Here is a 23,900-nt window from a genome sequence, read left to right as displayed (position 1 = left end):
ATTCTGCAGATGTTCTTGGAACTTCTGCATCTGACCCTCCTTTGGGGCTTACTAGGATCCAAGGCCAGAGGGGAGCTTTCTGGCTTCCCAGTCTGTGTTCCAAATGAACCATTTCCAGGGGTTCAGCTCCTCTGAGGGTAGAGGAGTCAACTTCAGCAGGACTCACCTTCGTATTTAAGGTGCAGGACACCAGCAGCAGCTCTGTTTGTACTGTACAAAGAACAGCCTCTTGTAATTTGGTTCCTTTTGAACAGTTGCTAATAATTTTGCACTCAATTTCCATTTAAATGGAAACATTAACCTCTGGAGCCTGGAAAGGAGCCTAGAAGGGGCTCTTAAGTACAGCTCTTATCTCCATGGCTCAGAGTGTCCCAGGAGTCAATCCAAACATACCTCTAAATCACTCTCAATAGATGAGGGGTTCAATCCTGTTTTGAAAGACCTTTGCCCTCCCTCCCCGTACAAAGTTCACTTTCTTGTTTACTCACCTGATTCAATGTCTGGAAGTTCTTCCTTAAGTCTAACCTGAAGTTTTCTTCTGGAACACAAGCCTTCTTTTTCCTGGATCACGTGCAGAAGACATTGGAAACCTACCTCCTGAGCTGATAGTGAAGCTCCTAACAAGTTGGGCAAATGACCCCAGGTGGAGGCTGGAACAAAGCCCAGGGATCATCGAAAATAGGTTGTCAACTAGCAACAAGAAGAATCCAAATGATCCCACATGAGTGACAAAACATTTTCACAGATATTATTGTGTTTTATTTTTGTAATTCCTCTGTGAAAAAAGTATGCCACTTACCTGATTCTACAGATGAGGAAACTGGGGAATAGAGTTAACCTACATCAATTATAAACTGGCAGGGCTGGGGCCCCAGAGCCCCTAGCCTGCGCTCTGCAATGATTACAAAATGCTGAGAGCTGGTCAGCTTCTATGTCAAGAAATTAATGTTATTGATGATGTAACCTAGAATTCAGTCACTGGGTATCCCTAAATCCTCCAACTTCCTACCCTAAGATATCAATCAAAATTGGTCTTCACTGCCCCCTCACATGTGGCAGAGAACCCATGCTCCTCCCAGTCTTTGTCCTGGGTGGCCTGCACCCTAAGACCTTGAATGACTTTTTTTTTTTTTAATTATTGGTTCTCGCCTTGCATTTTGTCTCCTGTGTTGGATCTCCCTGTTTTGAAGATACTATCTTCACTTATGGAGAGGACGTGCAGGGGTCTACAGATGTGAAGTGACACCTGCTTGCTGCATGCGGTTGGGTAGCTGGGATGCTGCAGAAACGCACTGTTGGGAGGGTGGAAATTCAGCCATGCACTGTTTGCCAGATCAAGAACTATGAGGTGCTGCATCCAACCAGAATATTCTCTTTATTTATCTGTGCCAAGGGGTGTCTTCTATTTGCACAAAGACACCTTATAGGCTAGAGGTGGCCCTCAGGAACATATTCGAGGTCACACATCCAGAAAGTCTGTAGCCAGAGTGGAAAGGCAGGTCGGCTTCCATCATCTGGTCTCATGTGCCCTTCTTTCTCCTAGTGCTCAGCTCCTGGAATGGGAGACGGAGACATGGGGGTGGAGGGGAGAGGGGAAGAGCTGCCTCCCTGTTCTCAACTTCCCAATCACCCTCTTCAGCCTACTTATCTTCTGTTTCCAATAATGAAGCAATCTCTTTGGTCAGCACCCCCCACCCCCATTCTTTTCTAGCACTTGCAGTATGAGTTCTAAAAATAGCAATAATTAGACAAGTCTGCCCATCATTCCAGGTCTTTCTTGTCTTTGTTTAAATTCTGTTGGTTTTATCTCCTATAATTTCTGACTGATCTGGAGGAGCCTGAGCAGCGTGCAGTGATACGTGTGCAGACTATGATTAAGTGTGGGTATGTGTGTGTGTGCATGTGTTCACATATGTATGCATGCTTATGTGTACATCCATGTATGTTTGCATTGTGCACATGTGCAATGTGTGTCCATGTATGTATGTGTGTATGTGTATCCCTATGTGTGTGGATGTGTATCTATATATATATCTGTGTGTAGTGGGCATGTGTGTGTGGTGCATTTACATGTGTGTAGTGGGTTTTGCGATCAGGAGGAGGCAGAAAGGAGTGTGGATCCATTATCTGTTGTTATGCATTAGTTGTCCCTCCCAGGATCCGTGACATACAGGGACCCTCTCCTGGATGTTGGTGACCCAGTCAGGTACTTTCCGTTTGCTCCTCCAGATTCTCTCTCTCCAGCCTTCTCAGCTCTACTCTCTTTCCTGGGGCTGACTTGATGGATCACAGCAATTGTTCCTTGCATTCTAGATTTCTGTCGAGTTTGGCCAAGGAGGAGCGCAGGTGGTCAACTGGAGGAAAAGGGGCATGTAGGGTCAGGGCGTTTATTCCCCTGGCCTCTTTCCTGCAAACTTTCCTTGGGCTGGTGGTCTTCCTTGATCACTACCCCTCTCAAGGAAGCCCTCTCTGCAAGCTTATTTCTTTTGCGTTCTGGTTACTGCCCCTTCCTTTATTCCTCTGGATTAATGCATTCTGCCTTTCCCCCCATGCCCTGCCTACATCTCTGTAAACAGTCTTTCATTAAAGCTTCCTCAAGTAGTCCTGATTTGAGTGTGCTATGTGTTTTCTGTTGGAATCCCGACTGATATAAAATTCTCTTGGTCACTGCCATTGGCTAGTTAGATTGTAACCCATATGGTGGTCTCCATTTGTCTCTGTCCTTCAATATCTGCGTCTGGCCCCTACCTCTGCGGAGGAGAAGGTTGGGCAATAAGCTTTACTATTTCTTCAGCTGAGCTATTTGGTACAGGCTGCTGCTTCTCTGACCCGTGGAGCTGCCATTCTGCTGGGAAGGAGGGCATCCTCTCTCCCCTGCGTGTTGCAAGTATTTCCTCACCTATTTTTCCTAAAGGGTACATCCACTGGATCAGTAAGATGGTTTAAGAAGATTTTTACTCAGGAATCAGGTATTACCCTGGTCAATTGTCTACCTCCCTCATTTCCACGCTTAGAGCAAAGCCTTGCTGCCAAGCTCTCTGGGATCTTCCACACTGATGCTGCTGGGCCTTCAGTGGATTTCCAGCCTTGACCACAATGTTACTCCTTTCCTCCCTATTTTCTTTTAATCCTTTCTTCCTCTGATGTCCTGCTTCCAATTATTTTTCTCCCTTGACATTACCTCTTCCTAAAGAAAGAGCAAAGCCCATGTTTATTTAGCACTTTTCTTTGGGTAGGTTTCAGTCTTGGTATTGTAGGGGAGGAAAAGCTTTTTCTATACCTTCTTATGTCGTGTACCTGGGGATGGGCAAATTAAACTGACAAAAGACAGATCAGCAAGAGAAAAGAAAGAGCTTATTTATGCACACAAAATGTGTACACATGGGCACTTAGTGATGAGTACTCAGTGATGTGTAACTCAAAGGGATGGTTAGAATTTGGAGCTTATATACCTAATTTAGGAGAAAAGGTAGGGAGAGCAAAGGCTTCTATGGGAAGGACAAATAGGTTTCTTTAGGAAAGACAAATGGGTTTTTAGGAGAACAAATAGGAGGTAAAGTTTAAGATAATGTTTGTTTATGCAGGTGTGAGTGGTCTTTCTGTCTTCTTTATGGCCATACAACTCCCCCGGAGAGGAGATTTATGGTAGATTTATTCTTGGTTTCTCTCCTGGGAATAGACTTGCCCCAAAGAGGGAATTTATGGCAGTTCTCATTTCTCAGAAGTATCTCTGTTGAGTCAGATAAGGGAAGCTCTGAGAAGTCTTCTTTCTGTGTCTGTTGAATCTCAAATATCTTCAGCTTAAAATAACGTTGAGTCTGGGATTCTGAGTGAGTCCACACAGTGTACACTTCAGGTTAGTAGCTTTTCACTTTGGCCTGCTTTCTACTGGCTCTGTATGGGAAGGATGGACCCTGGCCTCCGTAGCTACGGGTTCCACAGGTAGATGGGGAAGGAAGGGTAAATTCTGGGCCCACGAATGGGAATAACGTGGTTGTGGTGGAGGTGTTGGGAGAAGAAGGTCCATTTTGATTAATGGCTTGTTCTTCCCTGCTAATGTCTTCTAAGTTAAACATGTCTCCCTACAATAGGGATTAACTTCCTTCCACAACCTTCACTTGGGAAATTATATTCTTCTTAGCAACTTAATTTCATCTTTATTTCTCGTGAAAATTTTCCTCTTCCTGTTTAGCATTACATGGCAAAGCTCCCTTATATTTCATGATTATTAAGGGTATTGTTCCTAAATCCCTTCTTCCAAATTCTAAGGTGGAGAAATCCATTTTACTCCACTCTAAGGGCCAGAGGGCAGAGGGCCTTTGAAGTGAGAACACTTTTGTGATGGTCAATTTTATGTGTCAACTTGACTAGGCTCAGTTGTGTAGTCAAATACCAGTCCAGATATTGCTGTGAGGGAAGTTTTCAGATGTGAGTAACATTTAAATCAGCAGACATTGAATAAAGCAGATTATCTTCCACAATGTGGGTGGGTGTCATCTCATCAGCTGACAGACAGGCCTTAAGGGCAAAGACTGAGGCTTCTGGAAGAGGAAGCAATTTGGTCTCAAGATTGCAACACAGAAACCTTCCTGAGGTTCCAACCTGCTGCTGCCTGGAGGAATTCAGGCTCAGGCTGCAACATCAGCTTTTATCTATGTCTTCAGGCTACTAACCAGCCCTACAACTATGGACTTTATAGCCACCTGAATTGTGTGAGTCAATTCCTTAAAATAAATCTCTCTCTGTATCTCTCTCTATATCTATACCCTATTGGTCTGTTTCTCTGGAGAACACTGACTAATACCCACTTACTCTCCATTGCCTTCCTCAAAAGAGCTCACAGGGTGTGTGTTTCTGCCAAGTCACCTGTCCTAGGAACAGAGAGCTTTGGTTAAGTCTCAGGAGCCCGGGAGAAGAGAAGGGGATAAAGTGGGCAGGTAGGTGTGGATGAATTCATAACTAAACTTCACACTCCTAAAGATGTAACGATGGTCACCCAAGTAACTTAGAATACCTGGAGGGCAGAGCCACACACTGTGTATCCTGTCTTGACTTTCAGCAGCCTTCAAATCAGAGTGAGTGGTGGTAGGGGAGAAAATGGGTGAAAGCAGCAAAAATTAGGGAAGCGTCTGGAGCTGGCTGGAGGCTCCGAGGGGATGCACAGCAGAACGCTCAAGGCCTTTCCCTACTTGGATGAGTGCTACAGAGAGGAGCCCTGCAACTGTTGCCGACCGCAATCGGAAGCGATGAGCAATCTTTTGCCGACCGCAATCGGAAGCGATGAGCAATCTGGGAAAGAGCATTGGAGAGGGAGCTAGTAGTCTGGGTTCCTCACCCAGTCCTCACATGACATTTGGATCTTTTCTGTCTCTCTCTGTGCAGGGGCTTGCACAGCTCTGCACACCCAGCAGACACTGACAACTGCTACCCAGCTCCAGTTACTTAGAACATGGGAATAGAAACTGTTGATTTGTGCTTTCTTGCATTATCACAGACCAAAGGAACTCAATGTCATTTTATTAAAAAACCATCTGATTTAGCAAATCCCAAGTGACAGTCATCAGCTAGCCCTCCTCAGTTGGGATAAGGCCTTCCTAGGTTCTGGTCAGAGCAAAAATGAGACCCAGAGGAGAGAGAAGGTTTACAGTATGGCAGTTTGCCCACATCTGTAGCCTGGAAGGAGTTAGGAAAATTCAGCAGGCTGGGAAGACGTTGAGACTATCGATTTGTGCAGAGAGCAAAATGCTGTGCATACTTTATTATTAATGATGACTTTTTCACAAGTTCATGCCTCATTCTGGTGCATCCTCTTCTGTCCTGCTTTCTCCTGCACTCAGTGTGGAAGTCAGTGGGGATGTGGTTCCAAATGAATGAAAGAGAGGATCAAATAAGCTTGAGACACAGCTCTTTGGTTGCCTGAGGCCAAGCCAGAACTAAAAAAAGGTTGCTTTCCTTGGTCTAATCCTAACAAATCTATACTAACATTTTGTTACCAGTGGAGGGTGTCCAGGTTCTTGGCATCTTGAACAAAGAATTGGGCAAAACACACAAAGCAAGGAAAGAATGAAGCAACAAAAGCAGAGATTTAGTGAAAATGAAAGTATGCTCCTCAGGATGGGAGTGGGCCTGAGCATAGGGGCTCAAGAGCCCCGTTACAGATTTTTTGGGGGTTTAAAAACCCTCTGTAGGTTTCCATTGGTTACTTGGTGTATGCCCTATGTAAATGAAGAGGATATTTCCTGTCATAGCTGAAGTGTTTCCATTTGATTCAGTTCTAGGAAATGCTTAGGTTTCCTGCCTTCCAGACCCTATTCTCCTTCCTTGATTTGATTTGGATTTGTTTCTCTTTAGGAATTCACCCATGTACATCGAGCACCTAGAACAGTGTCAGGCACATGAAAAATGCTCAATAAATGTTTGCTGAAGTAATGTCCAAGGTCTAGTGAGGAGTGCAGGAGGAGGCATGGGGAAGATGTGCTACTTGCTCCCTGTGTGTACCTTGGCCCGGTCTCTGAACTTTCTCAACCTCGTTTTCCTTTTCTGTGGGTGTGATGAGAATGACTAGCATCTAAATGCTAGTCATGAAAGATGAGAATGATGATGAGAATGATAGCATCTAAACTACAGAACTCAATCCATGGTAATTCTACTTTCTTTCCCTTTTCTTGGGAAGAGGGTAGAACACTAATATCAAAATTGACTTCAAACAAGCTGTTACCCTGTCTACACCATAAAATGTAAGCATCAGTAAATGTTAAATGAAATGCATGAAGGAAAAATGAAAAGGTGAGAAGGGGCCTTATAAATCTTGTCATGCAGGAGTTTGAAAATATTTTTCTTCTAAAGCAGGAGAAGTCCCTTATTAAACAAAAGCTCACATGGAAACCCAGGATATAAAACTAACAAAACCACATCCTGTTGTGATTGAAGTGGGTGGGGGTGGGGCGGTGGAATGGCCCTGGGGCATTTGCAGTTCTGTGGTCTCTTTTTAGGGCTTCCCCCACCTCCCACCAACTCCACCCCCCACCCCCCAACATCACACCCTCTCTGGCCTTGGGCTGTGGTTTGCTAGTAAATATTTAACAACTGGCTCTGGGGTTGGGGAGCCGTGATTTGTCGCATTTTCAGATTTCCGTGGTGTGAATATTTCCACTGCTTTAAGCTACTGATGGGGCAAGACTGAAGGTAGAGTTGGGACTGCTGCTCAGAATTATACGCACCATTATATAGTTATTTTGCCAAACCCACAATTGTTGTAAACAACCTCAAGGGTATTAAGAATTTGATGCAGTAAATTAATTGAGTGGTAAATTCTGAGTACTTATTACCTTTGTTTTTAATATAATTTAATTAGAAGTTTATATGCCTGTAATTTAATTTTTTATAATGACTTCAATTAAGAACAGGAGAGCAAAATTTTCAAAAATGGAGCAACTGGCTTTTAGGAGCTAGTATCAGCTGGGTCCAGCACACCACTGCCTCTGGGACATCTCTTTTGAAACCTTGGGTTCCAAAGAATACACTTTGAATGATTGATGTATAACTCTTAACATTAGAAGGTAGGAAAAATGAGAGGTTATGACTTTATGAGGGTCATAGAACTAGTGGTTACTTTACTCTAGAGCTAGATATTATTCCTTTTCCAGTGGTAGAGAACCTAGTCTTCTTGCCTTCTGGAAGGGGCCCCAGGTAGGGAAGAACAATTGTTCTGAGAGACTGTTAATCACAAACAACCTGCCAGCCCCACATCCTGTTCTCAAATACTTTGCTCAGCATGTAGCCACAGCAGCATGACTTTGTCTGCATGTAGACCCTCCAGCATGACCCTATAAAATTTCCCTCCAGCCACTGCCTCTTGGCAGACAGTCTGTTCTCTGCTGTGCTGCCCACTGCTTTCTTATAACGTTATCTTTGTCCTTTCTCTAATAAATCTGCCTTTCTTTACCTACAACTGTCTTGAAAAATTATTTTGCTGTTCGTGATGCCAGCCCCAGCCAGTTGCACCCACAAGAGTCAGTGGTAGGGGGAGGAATTAAGTCATCCAAAGGATGAAAAACTCTATGGAATGTCATGAAAGAGCACAGGAGAGCAATCTAGCAGACTAATGAGTCTGGGGGATCTTGCATGAAATGACTGTGGGTGAGAATAATAACGATGATATTAACACAGATGATTGTAGTGGTCAGGACTCTTCAGGCGCAAGTAACAGACACCAATTTGAGCCAGCTTATGCTTGGAAAAGGAGCCTTATTTTAGGTACACAGGAGCATCTCATGGAGGCCAACGGCAGGAACACAGCTTCTGAAGGGTCTGGAATCAGGACCTGGGAATCACAGGGACCCTGCCACTGTTTCTTGTCTCCATCTTCATGTCTGCTTTGTTGCAGACCACCTTATCAGTGACCACCTCCTGCCCCATAGTGAGTGAAAGGTGGCTGTCTGCCAGCTCCTAGATTCACTGTTAAAAGCTTAGCCAGCCACAGACTGAACTGCATCTCTCTTTGGCCTAATTCCACACATACCAAATTAGCTCTCTTTAGATCATAATTCCAGAGTCCATAAAGAGAGACTCTAGTTGGTCTTGCTTGGTCAGGTGTCCACCCTGGTCTAATGTGCTGTGACCAGAAGGTCAAGTGTATACAGTATGTACATGGCTGAAAGGGGCCTTCCCTCTTAACAGAGGGAGCCAATTCCCCAAGAAAGGTCATTGTTGACTCAAGGTGGCTCCTGAATATTTCTGTAGGCAGAAACATCCCACCAGGAAGAGGGAGGAAGGGATGGGGCTGTATATGCACAATTCTTCTCCCAAACCCACCCACCAGTCAGGTAACTGACTCCATCTCCTTGTGGAGGGGTCAGGGATGGAGGAGAGAAGGTCAGAGTGTTACTCTGGAGAGCTTCCTCCATCCAGAGGGAACCATCATGAGCGGGATAGATGGGTTCAACCTGCTATCAATAATGTTTAGAAAGTGTGAACCACAGTCCTGACACAGAGTAAACAGTGTAGGTCAGATCCCTTTCTCTCCTGCCCCACCCGCAACATTCTCTCTTCTTATCACTTGATTTCTTGCCACTGACAGTGATAGTGCCACATGGAGCCATATTGAAGCCTGCGGTGAAAGGGAAAATACATGACAGTAATATGGTCCTGTCTTGATTTTGTTCTTCATAAAGTACTTGCATTGATTTTGACTCTTAAAATATTGTATTAACATATTCTTTGCCTTGATTACTGAGTATTTGGCACCCTCATACATTTTGTGCCCAAGTCAAGTGCCTTGCTCACTTCAGCCTGGTACCAGCCCCACATGCCAGAGGCAGTTGAAAAGTACCCCAGGATACATTTCCTTCCACAACAACCAGCCCTTCCTGACCCTCTGATTTCAGGTTTAATTTAATATGGTTTTGAGAAATAATTTTTTTTTTTCCACTGATGTGTACAGGTGACACAGGATATTTCCCTGACCCCTTTGTAAGACTTGTGACATGGGTACCTTGTGTACTTAGCCTGCAGCATTCAACTCCTCGTGGGAGGGGGTGCATGAGTGAACATGGTGGGAACTGGAGTGCACAAGCAGTGGAACCAGCAGGCCACTTCCGCACCGGCAGGGGTGAACTCCACTCACCCAGACACACTGTGTTCCACCCCTCGTGGGAGGGAGCATGCAGATGAGCAGGTACAGGAGCTTGGGAGAATGTTTTTGGTCACTGGCAGGAGCAAACTCTGTGCGGGCCCAGCAGCAGCATCTAGTGGGGTGTCCATGACCCCTAAATCCCTAGAGGGCATGTTACAGTGCTCTTTTAGCTCTGCCATCCATGGACAGCTTAAGTGTTAACAGTTCAGTTGGCCCTTTTATATTTGCACACTTGGCTTCTGAGCTCTTCCAATGTCCGGGAAAAATGAGATTGCACAAACAAATTGAAGGATGGTAAATGCGGGGGATTTTATTGCTAATGAAAGTGGCTCTTAGCTAGAAGGGGAGCTGAAAAGGGGCGGGAAGGAAATCTCCTGAACTCCAGCCATCTTCAGCCAGATTATTCTCCACAGTTATGCCATCAAGCTGTCCCTCTGCAGTCAAGCTGCTTCTCTCTAATGTCCAGCCATAGTCCCCAATGTCCAGCTGCTTCTCCTCTCTGCCAGCTGAGTCTGAGGTTTTTATAGGCACAGGATGGGGGGCGGGGGGAGCCATGAGTGGTTTAGGAAAAGGCAACATTCGAGCAGGAAAACAGGGATGTCAGTTCTCACTTTGGGCCATGGTTTCAGGCTTGAGGGTGGGGTTTTGTTGGGGACCTGCCCTTTTCTGCCTAGAATTTCTCTGCCTCCTGTCCTTATGACATGCACAGTGTCATTGAAATTATCCAAGAAACTAGTAATAGATGTTGCTGCTATGAGGGAAAATGGCAATGAGAGGGAGGGATACATTTTGCCTTAGAAATGTATTTTTAATTTTTTAAGGAAAGCCTAATTAAGATGATTTCTTTACTACAAAAGCAATATTTGTTCACTATAAAAAATTAGAAAATACAGATAGGCCGGGCGCGGTGGCTCACGCTTGTAATCCCAGCACTTTGGGAGGCCGAGGCGGGCGGATCACGAGGTCAGGAGATCGAGACCACGGTGAAAGTCTGTCTCTACTAAAAAAAATACAAAAAATTAGCTGGGCGTGGTGGCGGGCGCCTGTAGTCCCAGCTACTCGGAGAGGCTGAGGCAGGAGAATGGCGTGAACCCGGGAGGCGGAGCTTGCATTGAGCCGAGATCGCGCCACTGCACTCCAGCCTGGGCGACAGAGCGAGACTCGTCTCAAAAAAAAAAAAAAAAAAAAAAAAAAAAAAAAAAAAGAAAATACAGATAAAGCAGGAAACAGAAACTATAAACTGTAGGGGAAGAAAACATAATTTCTTTCCTTTATCTTTTTCGGTTCTAAGTTGAGATACTCTCCTGAAAACAAAAGTCAGACTAACAAAAGAAAAACAAGCAGAAGTTTATTAACATGTGCTGTACCCATCACACAGAAGAGGCCTCAGTTCAAAACTCTTTGTCAAGGCAGTGGCTTTAGAGGCCTTGCTTAAATAGCATTTTAACAAGGAGCCATAAATTCTATTCAATGACAAGACAAAGAGGAGAGTATCTTCAGACTTCCAAAAGGCAGGAAAATGTGGGAAGGTAGATTTATGGTAAGAGTAAAGTCAGCTCCCAGATCCTCTGGCGGCTGCTGTCTCTGAGCTCTGCTTCTGAGCTGATAAGCAAATGTAGGGAAGGGGCCTACCTGTGGGTGGGGAAGGCAGAGAGGAGGAGCAAAGCATGCCCTGCATTTCAACCTTTTTTTAGCTCAACAGTCTTCAGCATTTTAGAGAGAAATATTTTAGTTTCCTTCAAAACATTAATAACTCACCATTCCACTAATACACACCTTAGTGTTTATCTTTTTTATTCATATATGTAGATTTTACAAAAATAGTATGGTTTTGAATAATATTTGCGGTCTTCTTTTTCCATTTAAAATACATTGCGAATCAATGTCTAAGTTAGTAAATACTTCTCTACATCATTATTTTTAGGGGTTCACATTTTGACTGTGTCACACTATTTGACCGACTCCCTATTGCTGGACATTGAATCTGTTTCCCAGTTTTCATGATTATAAACAGTGCTGAGCCAAACATCCTAGCTGTGTAATCTTTTGCCACGTGTCTAATCCCTTCCCTAGGATGAATTCCTAGAACAGGACTTGCTGAGTCCAAGCGAATGCACTCATGTAGAGGTTTTTTTAAAAAATACTTACTGCCAAGGTACCCTCTAAAATGTGTATGAGTCCCAATGTCAGTCAATTTAAAGCCCAAACCGGAGGCCTGAGTGGAAAGTGAGGCAGATATAACTAAACCTATACAACCTGAACACGACTGTAATACTCTCGTCTCATGGTAAAATCAGTGGCGTCTTTAAAGGTGCCTGTACTGGAATATTGGAAAGGGTACGGAGAAGGATTTTAGACAAAGCTTGAGACAAGAAGCAGGAAACCCACAAGTAGAATTACAAGGAAGATGATCTTCTTTTTCTTTCTCATAATAGCAGTGAGCTCTGATCCACTAGGGGGGACAAAGAGCCCCTTCCCCATTTATCCCAACTCTCACCACTGTCTAAGCTTTTTCTAGATTTCTAACCCTTTTTTCAAGTTTTAGACATTCAATTCCCTTGGCTCCCTTAAGGAGCATTTAGACAATGAGAATCATCAAATGATAATAATCTCTTTGTGAGGGTTGAGGAAGACATTTCTTTTTAGGTTTGCTATCTGCTATTTTTCCTAAGTCTCAGGTATATACATCCCGCAAATTATCATCACCATTATTGCCAAGAAGCCTCCTGCTGGTGAAGCACCCTTTCAGATGGCTTTCCTTTCTTCTCAAAGACTCCTGGGAGGTAGCTTGCTTTTTGTCCCTTTTCAATAGCTGCCACAGCTGATTTTACATCTTGGGGGTTTCCTTCTCTAACTATAGGATATTTAAAAATTCTAATTATTGTTGTGATTATCTTACCTTGGTGGTTAAGACGAGCAAAGTGAAGATGTTTCACTTTGTGCATTCTATGCATGGAGATCTTTTCTGTAGACATTTTTTCCCCCTTGGGAAAAGACAGAAGTGAAGGCCTTTCCATTGTTCAAGGTTCAGATAATGGCTCCACATGTACCACGAGCTCAAAACAATGTTCTGTGGCTCATGTGACCCAACAGATGAATGTTTTGGTCTACTGAGCATCCCAAGAAGTAAAATAGTAGTTGGAGTTTGAGGAAGGGGCATAGAAAAGGCCCAGACCCAGATCATGTGCTTGGGTGGCTAGACTCATCTGGTGTTAGGCTTGTCTAAACTTGACAGAATGAACACGTGGGATCAAGTGCTTCTCTGGTCCCCATCGGCCTCTTACATCAGGTCAGTGTGAGTCTTTTATTTACTCAGGGGCCCAGAATAGACAGTATAGCCTGGGAGACTGGTGCCTTTTCCATCTTACTTTTTGGTCCATCTGTGCAATAAATGGACTTCTTTTTAAATTGCTTCACGTCTTCATGTTTCAGAGTGTTCAGCTCAGATAAACCACTGGAGTGGACCAAGAGACTGTAAATGATTGACATGAGTCCACTGGAGTCATCCTCCACCCAGCACCCTCTAAAATGATCTCAGGAGGAGGATGTGGTCTGGCTCCCTGTTTCCTTACTCTTTCTGAAGCATATAAATGTTTCTCACTTTCAGACTTTTTTTTTTTTTTTTTTTTTTTTTGAGACAGGGTCTCATTCTGTCCCCAGGCTGGAGTGCAGTGGTGTGATCTCAGCTCACTGCAACCTCTGACTCCCTGGTTCAAGCGATTCTCCTGCCTCAGCCTCCTGAGTAGCTGGGACTATAGGTGTGCACCACCACACCCAGCTAATTTTTGAATTTTTAGTAGAGACGGGGTTTCACCATGTTGGCCAGGATGGTCTCGATCTAATTTAAGATATTTAAAAACCACTAGTTAACAGAAAGAAGCTGTGTAATAAAATTAGCAAACATGTGCCAGGTAAGATGAGGCAATTACCTGAAGCTCTCATGTGATCTACCTAGAAATGTGGATGGGGCTGGCCTGTTGTTCAGAATCCCTCCTTAGATTCCCTTCCTAGAGCACCAAGAGGAAGAAGCTCTAGCTCCATTTATTACCAAGTCTCTGGGGGTGGAGCCCCTCAACTCCCCCCTCTCCTAGGCCAGGAGTCCCTACCCTTCCTCTCAGAGCCCTGGAGACCCATTTAGGCAGAGCATCAGGTATACATCATTCTCAAGGGAAGAATGAGAGACAGGGGATGGGTGTCTTTTTCCTAGTACTTGGAAAGCAGTGAGTGGATAGAATTTCTCTAGTTTAATTCATTCTCTTAAGCCTTTGATACTAGATACCCCACTTATGGAAGCTAAAATCTAGTTTTAGATGGTATCTGATATTGTAAAAAAATTTAATGTTGAGCTATTTTAAGTTTAATATGTCCATATTTCATGATGCTCCATAAAGAGCACCATGCCTGAGTGTTGTTTAGCCACAAAGAACAAGTTTGAGTAATGCTGAAACAGGTCATATGGATGCTTCTTAAGTCAGGTGAGGCATTTACATCTTGGAAAGATGGTGGATTCGTGTGAAGGTATGTACACATCTTCCACTCACGTCTAAACAAAGCATAAGCTAAGCAGAGGGATGAGCCATTCAACACCCTGGCCCCTCTTCTTCTTGACCTTCTTATGTCCAGCCATGTTTTTTTCTGTGGTCCTCCTCATTCCTATGACCATACTCTGTCTTGCAGGCAATAGAAACTACACCACTTTGCAAATCTCAATTTCAAACACATCATTTTCCAACCTACCAATTGTTCTACCTTTCTTGCACTGATACCTCCTCTTTTACAAAACTTTGCCTTCTTGGAGACCCTTAATACTTTGACCCCACTCATTCCTCATTTTCCACCAGCACCTGCGTAACTTTACTTCTTTCCTAGTCCAGCTCAAATTCTATAGTTTTTCATTACAATTCCTTAACAAATACCTTCAGTTTCTGTGCTCTTCTCTCCTTTCATTAAAATTTGTCTTGCAAAACTCCTGTTGGGCTTCTCAGTGCAACTTCCTTCTCCATGCCTGTTCCTGAGCAGCCGAACACTAATGCAGAAAGCCACAAAACAAAGTGTTTTTTAAAAGAAATTAATTCATGATGACACATTTCAGTTGGGGACTCATAGCTGCCTGGCAACTCTACTGTGTTCTAATAGACTTATTCTTCATTTCCCAACATAATCATTTCATATCTTTTCCTCCCTCTTCAAATTCCACATTCCCTTATCAGCACTCATTCTCCATGGGTGACCTCAATCCTTTCTGAAGAAATAGAAGCTACTGGATGCTAATTCCCTATTGATCCTACAAATCCACCTGCATCAGCAACAATTTCCTCCTCTCATTAAAATGGAGAGAGGATTTCTTCCCTATTAAAAGTCAATTCTCAGATGCTCTGGTTCTGCCTCCTTCTACATTCTTAAAGATTGTATTTCTTGGTTATCCCCTGTCTCTACTGTGTCATTAATTTCTTCCACTCTACTGAATCATTTGCATCACAGAAACATGTTCTAGCGTCTCCTGACTTATGAAACATCAAGAACATAGTAACCTTCTCTCAACCCTGTGCAATTCACCCAGTGTTTCCTTTTTTTTTCTTTTCCTTTTCTTTTCTTTTTTTTTTTTTTTTTTTGGTGGGTAGGGGAGGGAGTTGTTTGCCTTGGTCTCATACTTCATATTTACAACTCAATTCATTCCCATCTGGCTGCTTCCACACTGTACTGAAACTGCTTTTCTAAAGGTCACTGATGACTTTTCTAAAGGTCACTGATGACTTTCCAGTGGCCAAATCAGTCCTCCTCTTGACTTCTCAGCAGAATTTGACACTGTTGTTTATATTTCCTTCTTGAAACATGAAACTCTTTGTGGATGCTGTGACTTCTTGGCTCCTGTGTTTGTTTTCTTTTTCTACCCCATGATCCACTTCTAGTTTTCTTTGCTGGGTTCTCCTCCTCCAAATGCTGGACTTCCTTGAGGCTAGATCATGAGACCTCCTTTCCCTTCTCTACATTCTCTTTCTAGGTATTCTCATTCCCGTGACTTTAAAATGTCATGTAGGTACTGACAATTGTCAGATTTGTCTGTCCAGCCCAGCCCTATCATCTGAACTCCAGACTTCCATATCCAAATATCTACTTCACATCTCCTCTGGAATGTCCCACTGACATCTTGAGTTAATACATCCAAAAGAGAACTCTTCCTTCCCACCTCTTCACTCAAAACCTCTCTTGCCTTGCCTGCTCTGTCTCAATAAATGTCACTGCCACTCATCCAAGTACCTAAATTAGAACTCTAGAAATTGTTCTCGATTCTTTCCTTTCTCTAACTCCTACCTTTCTAATCCAACAGCACATTCTGTCAATTATACCTCCAAAATAGATTCTGCATTCATTTCCCATTTTCTACTGCCTTCCCCAATCCACGCTGCCATCGCTTTCCAACAGAATGATTGAAATACTCTTCTAACTAGGCTTCCTGTTTCAACTTTACCCCTTGTATTCCCCAAACAGCAATACAAATGACCTTCCTAAAATATCTGTTAGATCATGCCACCTACTTGTATAAAATCCTTTAATGCAGTGTGAGTAAACCCAGCTCTTTCCCCTGCCTAACAGAATACTATGCCATCTGTCCTTACTTTAACCCCTTTAGGAATGGGGTTCCCAATTCTGTTTGTTCCAGTGAATCTGACTTTATTTAAACACTATAGATTCTTCCTCCTCTGGGTGTGGCCTACTGCTCCAGATGATCAGCCTGAAATGATCTTCCATGGTTTCTTTCCAATGAGAGCTTCTCACAGAGGCCTTCTCTAACTATAGTATCTAAAGAACATACTCTCTTTCCATTGTCTACCTTAGTCTTTTATTTCTTTGTTTCATTAGCATAATGCAGAAAGGTTTTTTTGGTTGTTTGTTTTCTGTAATCTTTATTAGAATTTACATTTTATGAGGACAGGGTCATGTCTTCTGTGTTTTCATCGTGTCCCTCTGGGATAGTGCCTAACTTTCAGGAATGTGATTGTAGAATGTATGGATGAATAAATAATGAATGTTAAATAAAGATATTTATTATAACACCCAGCCTATTCAATAGACTTAATGGACCTTAGTTTACCTTCTCCTCAGTTCATGTGCACCTCCTCCTTTCTGGGATATAACAGGGTAACCCATTATGAAACTAAACAGTTTAAACGAACTATTTCTGTGCAAGATGAGTGACCAGTTAAGGTTCTTATTTTTTAGGATTGGTCTTGCCTTCTTCAAATCCAACAGTCACTGTAGAGTAGGCAACAGGGTTTAATAAAGAAACAAGGGCTATGAAGACAAGAGCCCAGGAATGAATCCCTGCAATCCTACTCTTGAGCTGCGCAACCTTGGGCAAGACACAGCCCTCTCTGATCCTCCTCTTTTTTTTGTTTTTCATTTGTCAAATGCAGAGAGTGATACCTCTTTTGTCTACTTCAAAGGGTCATAGTGGCAACTAGGTGGAATAATGTAAGTAAAAGACCTTGTCAATTGTAAAGTGTTGAACTAATGATTTCTAAGAGTTTCACCAGGCTCTTCTTGTCAGGAAGTCAACCATGACTTTCAGATCCCTCCAAGGAATGATTTAAAGGTGACTTTCTCTAGTGCTTGACCTCTACTAGGCTGGGGCTAGTTTAAGTCCTGTCATCTCTTCCCACCCCACCTCCAGGTCCTACTTGTACCTTTCCCATAGAGAACATGTCAGCTGCTCTTTCTCTATAAGGCACAGTTGTGTCTGGTGGAACAGATAGCATGTGGGGCTCACCACCCATTGCTGCAGACCCAATGGATGATATTTCCTGTTTGGGTCGGTCAAGGCTGATGGTCTGGAGCAGCCAGCCAGCCACACCTGCTGTTCAGCATGCCCCTGCCACCCACAGGCCCTGCTAGAGGGGAACTGGAGCTGTGAAAACATAGCTCCCACTTCCACCAGCCTTGCCCTTTGTGGTAGCTGAACAGACACTCCAGCTGGCTTGGCTACTACCAATCTTAGCTTCCACGAGAAGAAAGTCTTTCGCCTCTTACAGAGCCCACTGCTCAGGAGTGAGCTGGGTCACGATGCTGTACAAAGCAGTTTCCCCAGCTCCCCAGTTTGGGAGTGTTTGGCCCCAGGGTGCATTCTGGTGATCTCACCTGTAGGTTTTCAGATAGCTTCATGGCCATGGGTGTCCCCCAGCTTTCCCCAGGGCTCAGGGCTTGGCTCATGTCATCTTTCTGCTTTTAGTCCCACTCTGTCCTTCTCTCTCCTCTCTTGTCTTTCTCTGTTTTAACCTTCTGACACCCAGAAGGTGGGGATTGTTAATGGGTCGTCTTATTCACGAGTCTCCACATTCTGTCTTATAGATTACTGCAGTGGCTGCTCAGTGCGGGTGTTGAGTGCCAGGAAGGTTGTGTCTCCCAGGTGGGGCAAGAGCTCTTTGCTGCCCACACTGTGATGCAGTCGTGCCCCTGTGTTCTCTCAGCTGAAGGCTCTTCTGCATTGTCCAAGACACCAATTTTATATTCCTTATCCCAGCACTCAAGGTCCTTCCTAATGTGGCTCTAAGTCTTCTCTCTAGGCTTTCTTCCTCCCATGCCCCAAGTTCCTGCTGGGGCCTCTCCGCTCTACTCTGTTCACTGGATACATTTTCTTTCCCTGCTTCAGTCCTCCCACACTCCTAGGCTTACTCAAATATTTCTTCATTGATTTGACCCATGCTGCTCTCTCATAGTTCTCAAGGCCAAGCGTCTCTCATCTACGCAGCACAGAGTAGCATCTTCCTTGCTGTTTTGCTTCGTTATCCTTGTGTTCCTTGTGTATTGTGTTTTTTTCTTTCCTATTAGATTTTAGGCTCCTTAAGGTTGGGATGGTATCTTTCCTTAGTGGTCAGGAGCATATTTTGAGACCAAGACAAATTTGAGTGCAAATTGCATCTCTTCCTCTTATCAGTTGTGTCATCTTTAGCAAGTTACTTAACTTCTCTGGGCCTCTGTTTCTTTATACAATGGAGATGATAATAGACCTTACCTTTTAAGGTAAAAATATGAGAAAGGAAGAGATAATGTATGTAATACATTTAGCACAATACCTGGCATATAATAAGTGTTCATTAATGATAGTAATAGTTATTTTTTTTAAAGTCTTCTTTATCCCAAAGCACCCATCCCAGAGCCAAGTTTATAGCTGATGCTTATCCAACAATTGTGGATTATCTAGCAATCTGTATAGACTAATTCATACCAAGGGTTAAGAAGGAAGGAGCAGAACTGTGAACAGGCTTGCCTGGGGTGCCATACAGTGTAGCTGATGTCAGTGCCCAGGTCTAAGAATGCTCATGAGCTGTGGAATAGGTCAGTTATCCCTGGTTTGGCCTGGAGGAGGGTCTGGCATCTGCTTCAGGCCTCTGCTGTCCTAGTTCCTGGTACTAGGAGGACTATATTGCAACTGTATCTCTGCATCCATTAATTTTGGCAATTTTACATCACAAGATGATCCCCTAAGATATCAAATTATGCCATCCCCTTGTCTTAAAAACGATCACAGGGCCAGGCGCAGTGACTCACGCCTGTAATCCCAGCACTTTGGGAGGCTGAGGCAGGTGGATTACCTGAGGTCAGGAGTTTGAGACCAGCCTGGCCAACATGGTGAAACCCCATCTCTACTAAAAATACAAAAAATTAGCCGGGCATGGTGACAGGTGCCTGTAATCCCACCTACTTGGGAGGCTGAGGCAGAAGAATCACTTGAACCCAGGAGGCAGAGGTTGCAGTGAGCCGAGATCGCGCCATTGCACTCCAGCCTGGGCAATGAGAGTGAAACTCCATCTCAAAACACAAACAAACAAACAAAAATGACCACAGCATGAGGCCTCGGGATAATGGAGAGCTGACCCTTTTCTTACCTTGGTGTGCACCATTTGTCTCTGTGGGTGTCCTCAAAGCTCCCAGGACCATGCCATGCTAGTAGCAGCTTCAGTCCCTCTGGGCCCAGCTGTAGAGGTGCCCTCGGGTCACAGTACTGCAGACGGAACTCAGAAAACTTTGCAAAAGCAGCGGGGCAGAGGGGGCGGGCAGCTTCTGGGAGAGAGGGAGTCGGAGGCTGACAAATGGAGATACCTTGTGTGAGATCAGCAAAAAGAGGAGACACAGACACTTGACCTGGTTTGGAATTATTGCAAATCTATCAGGCTCTGTGCAAATTGAGACCATAATTCAGATTGTTCATATCATCACCAGCATCTCTATTTCCATTAAGCCCTGCCGTTCGTCTCTCCTGGGCCTGGCTCTGTCCAGCAGCTAATTGAAGGGGTCAAGCTAGCACTAAATCAACAATCCAGTCCGGAGAGGTCAGCCCCCACCCCAGTCCTCCCAACTCAGAGGCTGTGGTTAACCTTGAACAGAATCTTATCTCCTCCTCAGCCTCAGGAGAAGCTTCAGTGGAAAGATGCTTGTTAACAGGGCGTGGTGGAAAGGGTACTGGACTGGAGGCCAGAAGAAGTGAGTTTGAACCCCAAATCTGCATCTCACTAGCTCTGTGACCTTGGGCAAGTTATAGAGACTGCTGAAATCTTGGGTTTCTCATCTGTAAAATGAGAAAGATAAAGAGCATACCTGCTCTATCTACCTCAAAGGGTGGTATTAGGCAAATGCTGAAACATAGGCAAAGATGCTTTGAGGTTTATAGAACACCATGCAAATGTGGGTGCTTGTGGGTACTTCGTTACGTGGCCTCTGGGGGTTGTGCCCAGTGAATACCCAGCATCTGTCCAGCTTCTGTTTAGGCTGGCCTTGTCTCAGGTTTGGGGCTCTGTCTCCCTGTGGATCATGTCCCCTGAAGTAGCAGGCTCAGAGAAAGAGCATCAGGTACCAATAGGGCTGGCAGCAGATGCTGAGAGGCTGAGCTCTGGGGCCTCTCCCCCGGCCCTACTCAGATGGAAAGGGAAGCGGAAAAGGACTTTTATTGAGCACCTACTTGACAGGCTCCTCTCTGGCCATTCTTCCTGCACTCATACACTCTCCTTACAAAATACTTCGAGGTAGCTGTCATTATCTCCAGCTTTCAGTGGAAGAAAGTAAGTCATAAAGAAATTAACTCACTTGCCCACGGTCACCTAGACAGTGAGTGGGGGGTCTGAATTGGATTCATTCTGTCTGCCTCAAAGCCTACCTCTTCCGACCTCACCTGCTGACTCTCAACAGACCTTTCTGTACTTTGCCCTGGGGCAGAGTCGGGGCCAGGGACCAAGTGGTCACCCTCAGGGAGCAGGACTCCTTGCCGCAGAGGTAGGAGAATGCTAAGCACAGGTGAGGATTTCCATCTCCTTTGGAGACTGCGGGCAGCAAGGCATCCTGGGGATTGCCCTGCACCTGTAAGCTCAGGTATCGGTCCTGCCTGGGGTCAGCTCCTGTGCCTACCATCTCCCACCTCAGCCCCCTATCTGTGGGTGCACCCATCTTGTTCCCCTTGCACACAGCCTAACTGGGCTGTGACTCTTCAAGGAGCTAGGTGCAGGGCACTGTGCTCCAGCCCTTGTCCTGTAGCCCTGGGCCACAGGGTGTGTCCCCATCACTCACTGGGGAGCCAGTGCCAGCCTCATGGCCTCAGAGCAACACAAACCACCCACTGTGGCTGGGGCTCAGGCCAGGATAATCATTTCAATGGAATATTTTATAGAGCCCTTTTCTAAATTAAACTAACAAATGGGATAGTAGCCAAGAGGGAAGAAAGGTCTCTGCTTAACATTGAAATAGAAATTAACCAGAAGGGGGAAAATAATGTCCCGAGAGTTTATCAGGAGGCGATCTGAATCCTGTTCCCCTGTGGATGGGGTCATCTGAAGTCTAGCTGGGTCTGCCTGCTATGAGGACCTCAGATGCTAAGGGGAAAATGAAGTCAGCTGCTACAGATGCCCCAACTTCCAGCTATGAGAAAAACTCTGGAAGGTGGACTTCATTTTCCATGTTTTATTCAAGATTTTTTTTCAGATATGTCTCATGCTCAGGCTCTGAGATACCACAAAAGCATCCAAACCCAGCCTGTGACATTCACCCTCGTTCCTACCAGCTCCCTTGCTGAGGAAGGTCTTTTGACTCTTATTCCAGAGGGAAAGAATAAAAAATCAGAACCCAAATGGCTATGGAAAGGGCCTTCTCCACTCTTTCAGCTGGGACAGGTCATGGCCTTGTTCAGTGCCCACTGTGGGGACTCTAGTTCCAAGACTGACTCAGGGCTGCTTCAGCTTCCATCTGGCCATCTGACCGGGGTGGCATTCCAGGGGAAGTGACATAGCCTCCTGCCATTAGCCAGGAAGGGCCATCAGGTGAACAGCTGCCTCTGGTTGTCTGAGACACCTCATTAAGGTGGCATTGGCAGCCACCTGCAGAGGCACAATTTGTAGTGTAGCTTACCCTGGTCTTGCCTCTGCCCATCCAGGCTGCTGGCTGCTTCCTCTGCTCCTGGGGAGTTGGCCCCAGCCCACCAGGACCTCCTCTCAGCTTAATGTCCTCCTCCAGTTCCCCTTCCATGTGCTGACTGAGTATGGGCCTCACCCACAGCATACAAAGGTTTGCTGGTTGGTAGGCCAGACTCTCCGGGCCCCCACCCTTCTGGCTGCTCAGGTGTGACCCCTGCTGGTGGGAGTTGAGCTGGCCTGGGGGAACTTTTCTGGACCTGGTCGCTGTAGCTTTGAGTCTGTTTCTGGCAGGAGCAGGCTCTGCTGTGTTTGTGTACATTTGTTCAATCATTGGACACCGGGGATTGCTGAGAAAGCTCCAAAGGCAGCTGTAGCTGCAGTAGAGAGATAGCCATCCTGCCCTCTGCCACGCTGGCCTCAGGGGAATCATGTCACATAGGCCCCTCTAGTCCACAATCAGGGTTCCTTTAAGAAAGGCAGACTCTATACATCAAACCACAGCACCTTGTGCTCATCAAACCATGTGATAGGTAGAGAGGAATGCCCAGTCCTAGCCTTCCTATGGGATATTCCTTCTGATTGACAGCAAGGCGTGATGACTGGTAGAAATTCAGTGCATCCATTATCTCCACGGGTACATTTTTTAATGGAGAAGGGCCTGAAGCCAGCAATGATTTAACCTAACTCCAGAGCAAAGAGTTGGTTCCAGTGTCAAGCCTGCAATGGAGTGATGATTCTAGGATAGGGTTGGGCCAGAGCCTTTCTAAGAACACCGATGGTAGCAGATGACACTACTTACAGAGTGCTTACTGTGTGCCAGGCATACGCGTTTAAAATGATCTGCTAGTAAGCATCTTGCCACCCTGTATTTGAATTCTGATCTGTCACCTGGTAGCTGCGGTCTTTGGGCAAGTCTCTTACCCTCTCTGAACCTTAAGTCCTTCTAGAGGTAAAAAGACATACTTCACAGAGGAATTGAGGTGATTACATTTATATGATCCTTGTATGTGCTAATCACAAAGGCACAAGATTCCTTGTCCAGTGATTAGCACATACTCAACATTCAATAAATGGTAGTAGCTCTTTCATTGCATCCATTTCCTTTTTTTTTTTTTTTTTGTAAAATGAGCATGATTTTGTGAGGCTCAGTGAAAAAAATATAGGGTATTAGTGCTTTGCAGATTGGAAGGGGGACATGCGATGTGTTTATTATTGATGTGATTTCTCACCCTAGGCAGTAACAGACTTCTCCCCTCACTGCAACCTCGGCCCCCAGCAGAGCAGCTCTCCTGCCTTCTGTGTCTGGCCCCCATCTAGCAGATGAGAGGGAGAACACATCACGCTCAGGAGCCAGACAGGCCATGCAGCGGTACCATCCATTGTTGTTCCCTCCCAGGATCATCCCCAGATTCACCTTTGACTCCTGTGATGGTGTCTCATTGGATAAGCCAAACTGATTAGCCACATCAGAAAGTTTTTTATTCCCAAAGTTCAGAGGGCACTCTCCACATTGCTTCTCTGTGCCTTTCTTTGTGAGAGGAAAGGAATTAGAGTGGATCGTATCAGGGTGAAGGTAAGTGCCATTCTCTCCCTGCTGCCCTGAGAGCCAGCCTGGACCTGCTCGGAGGAACACTATCTTCTTATAATTGCATTTCCTTTCTGTCCCGTAAAAGCTTTTGTGCACTATTCCTTCACCCATTCACAGTAATACACTATTTGGTCGGCCTTCTTTTCTCATTTCCTTTGCTTTATTTGGTGGCTGTTCTCATTTTTTTGCAGGCTCTACTCAAATACATTTGATATAAAGGAAAAATCTTAGGATTTAGCGTCAGGAAGCTCAGTTGGGACACTAGCAGAGTGATTTTGGTAAA

General features: G+C 44.8%; 1 protein-coding gene across 1 annotated transcript; it reads right to left on the bottom strand.

Annotated features, from left to right (window-relative positions):
- Positions 1–736: 736 nt before the first annotated feature.
- Positions 737–22,144, bottom strand: LOC101179310. The gene is made up of 4 exons (XM_004090555.2): positions 22,025–22,144; positions 19,519–19,715; positions 14,551–14,660; positions 737–2,354 (listed from the first exon to the last, which is right to left on the bottom strand). Exons 1-4 carry the CDS (start codon positions 22,139–22,141, stop codon positions 2,287–2,289), a joined length of 492 nt encoding a protein of 163 aa, XP_004090603.2. The 5' UTR covers positions 22,142–22,144; the 3' UTR covers positions 737–2,286.
- Between the last annotated feature and the right edge of the window lie 1,756 nt (positions 22,145–23,900).

The sequence above is a fragment of the Nomascus leucogenys genome, chromosome 15 (assembly GCF_006542625.1).
Source record: "Nomascus leucogenys isolate Asia chromosome 15, Asia_NLE_v1, whole genome shotgun sequence".
NCBI lineage: Eukaryota > Metazoa > Chordata > Mammalia > Primates > Hylobatidae > Nomascus > Nomascus leucogenys.
The sequence above is the reverse complement of the archived record's forward strand: the minus strand, read 5'-3'. Positions and strand labels throughout refer to the sequence as shown.

Bases quoted from the DNA above. Each gene is read 5' to 3' on its own strand.
- LOC101179310 (XM_004090555.2), bottom strand. From the start codon at position 22,141: ATGGAAGGGGAACTGGAGGAGGACATTAAGCTGAGAGGAGGTCCTGGT. The intron at 19,716-22,024 runs GTAAGCTACACT...TCCATTTGTCAG, and splicing joins TGGGCAGAGGCAAGACCAGG to CCTCCGACTCCCTCTCTCCC. The intron at 2,355-14,550 runs GTATTTGTTAAG...CTTTTCCTCCAG, and splicing joins GAAGAGCACAGAAACTGAAG to TTGACCACCTGCGCTCCTCC.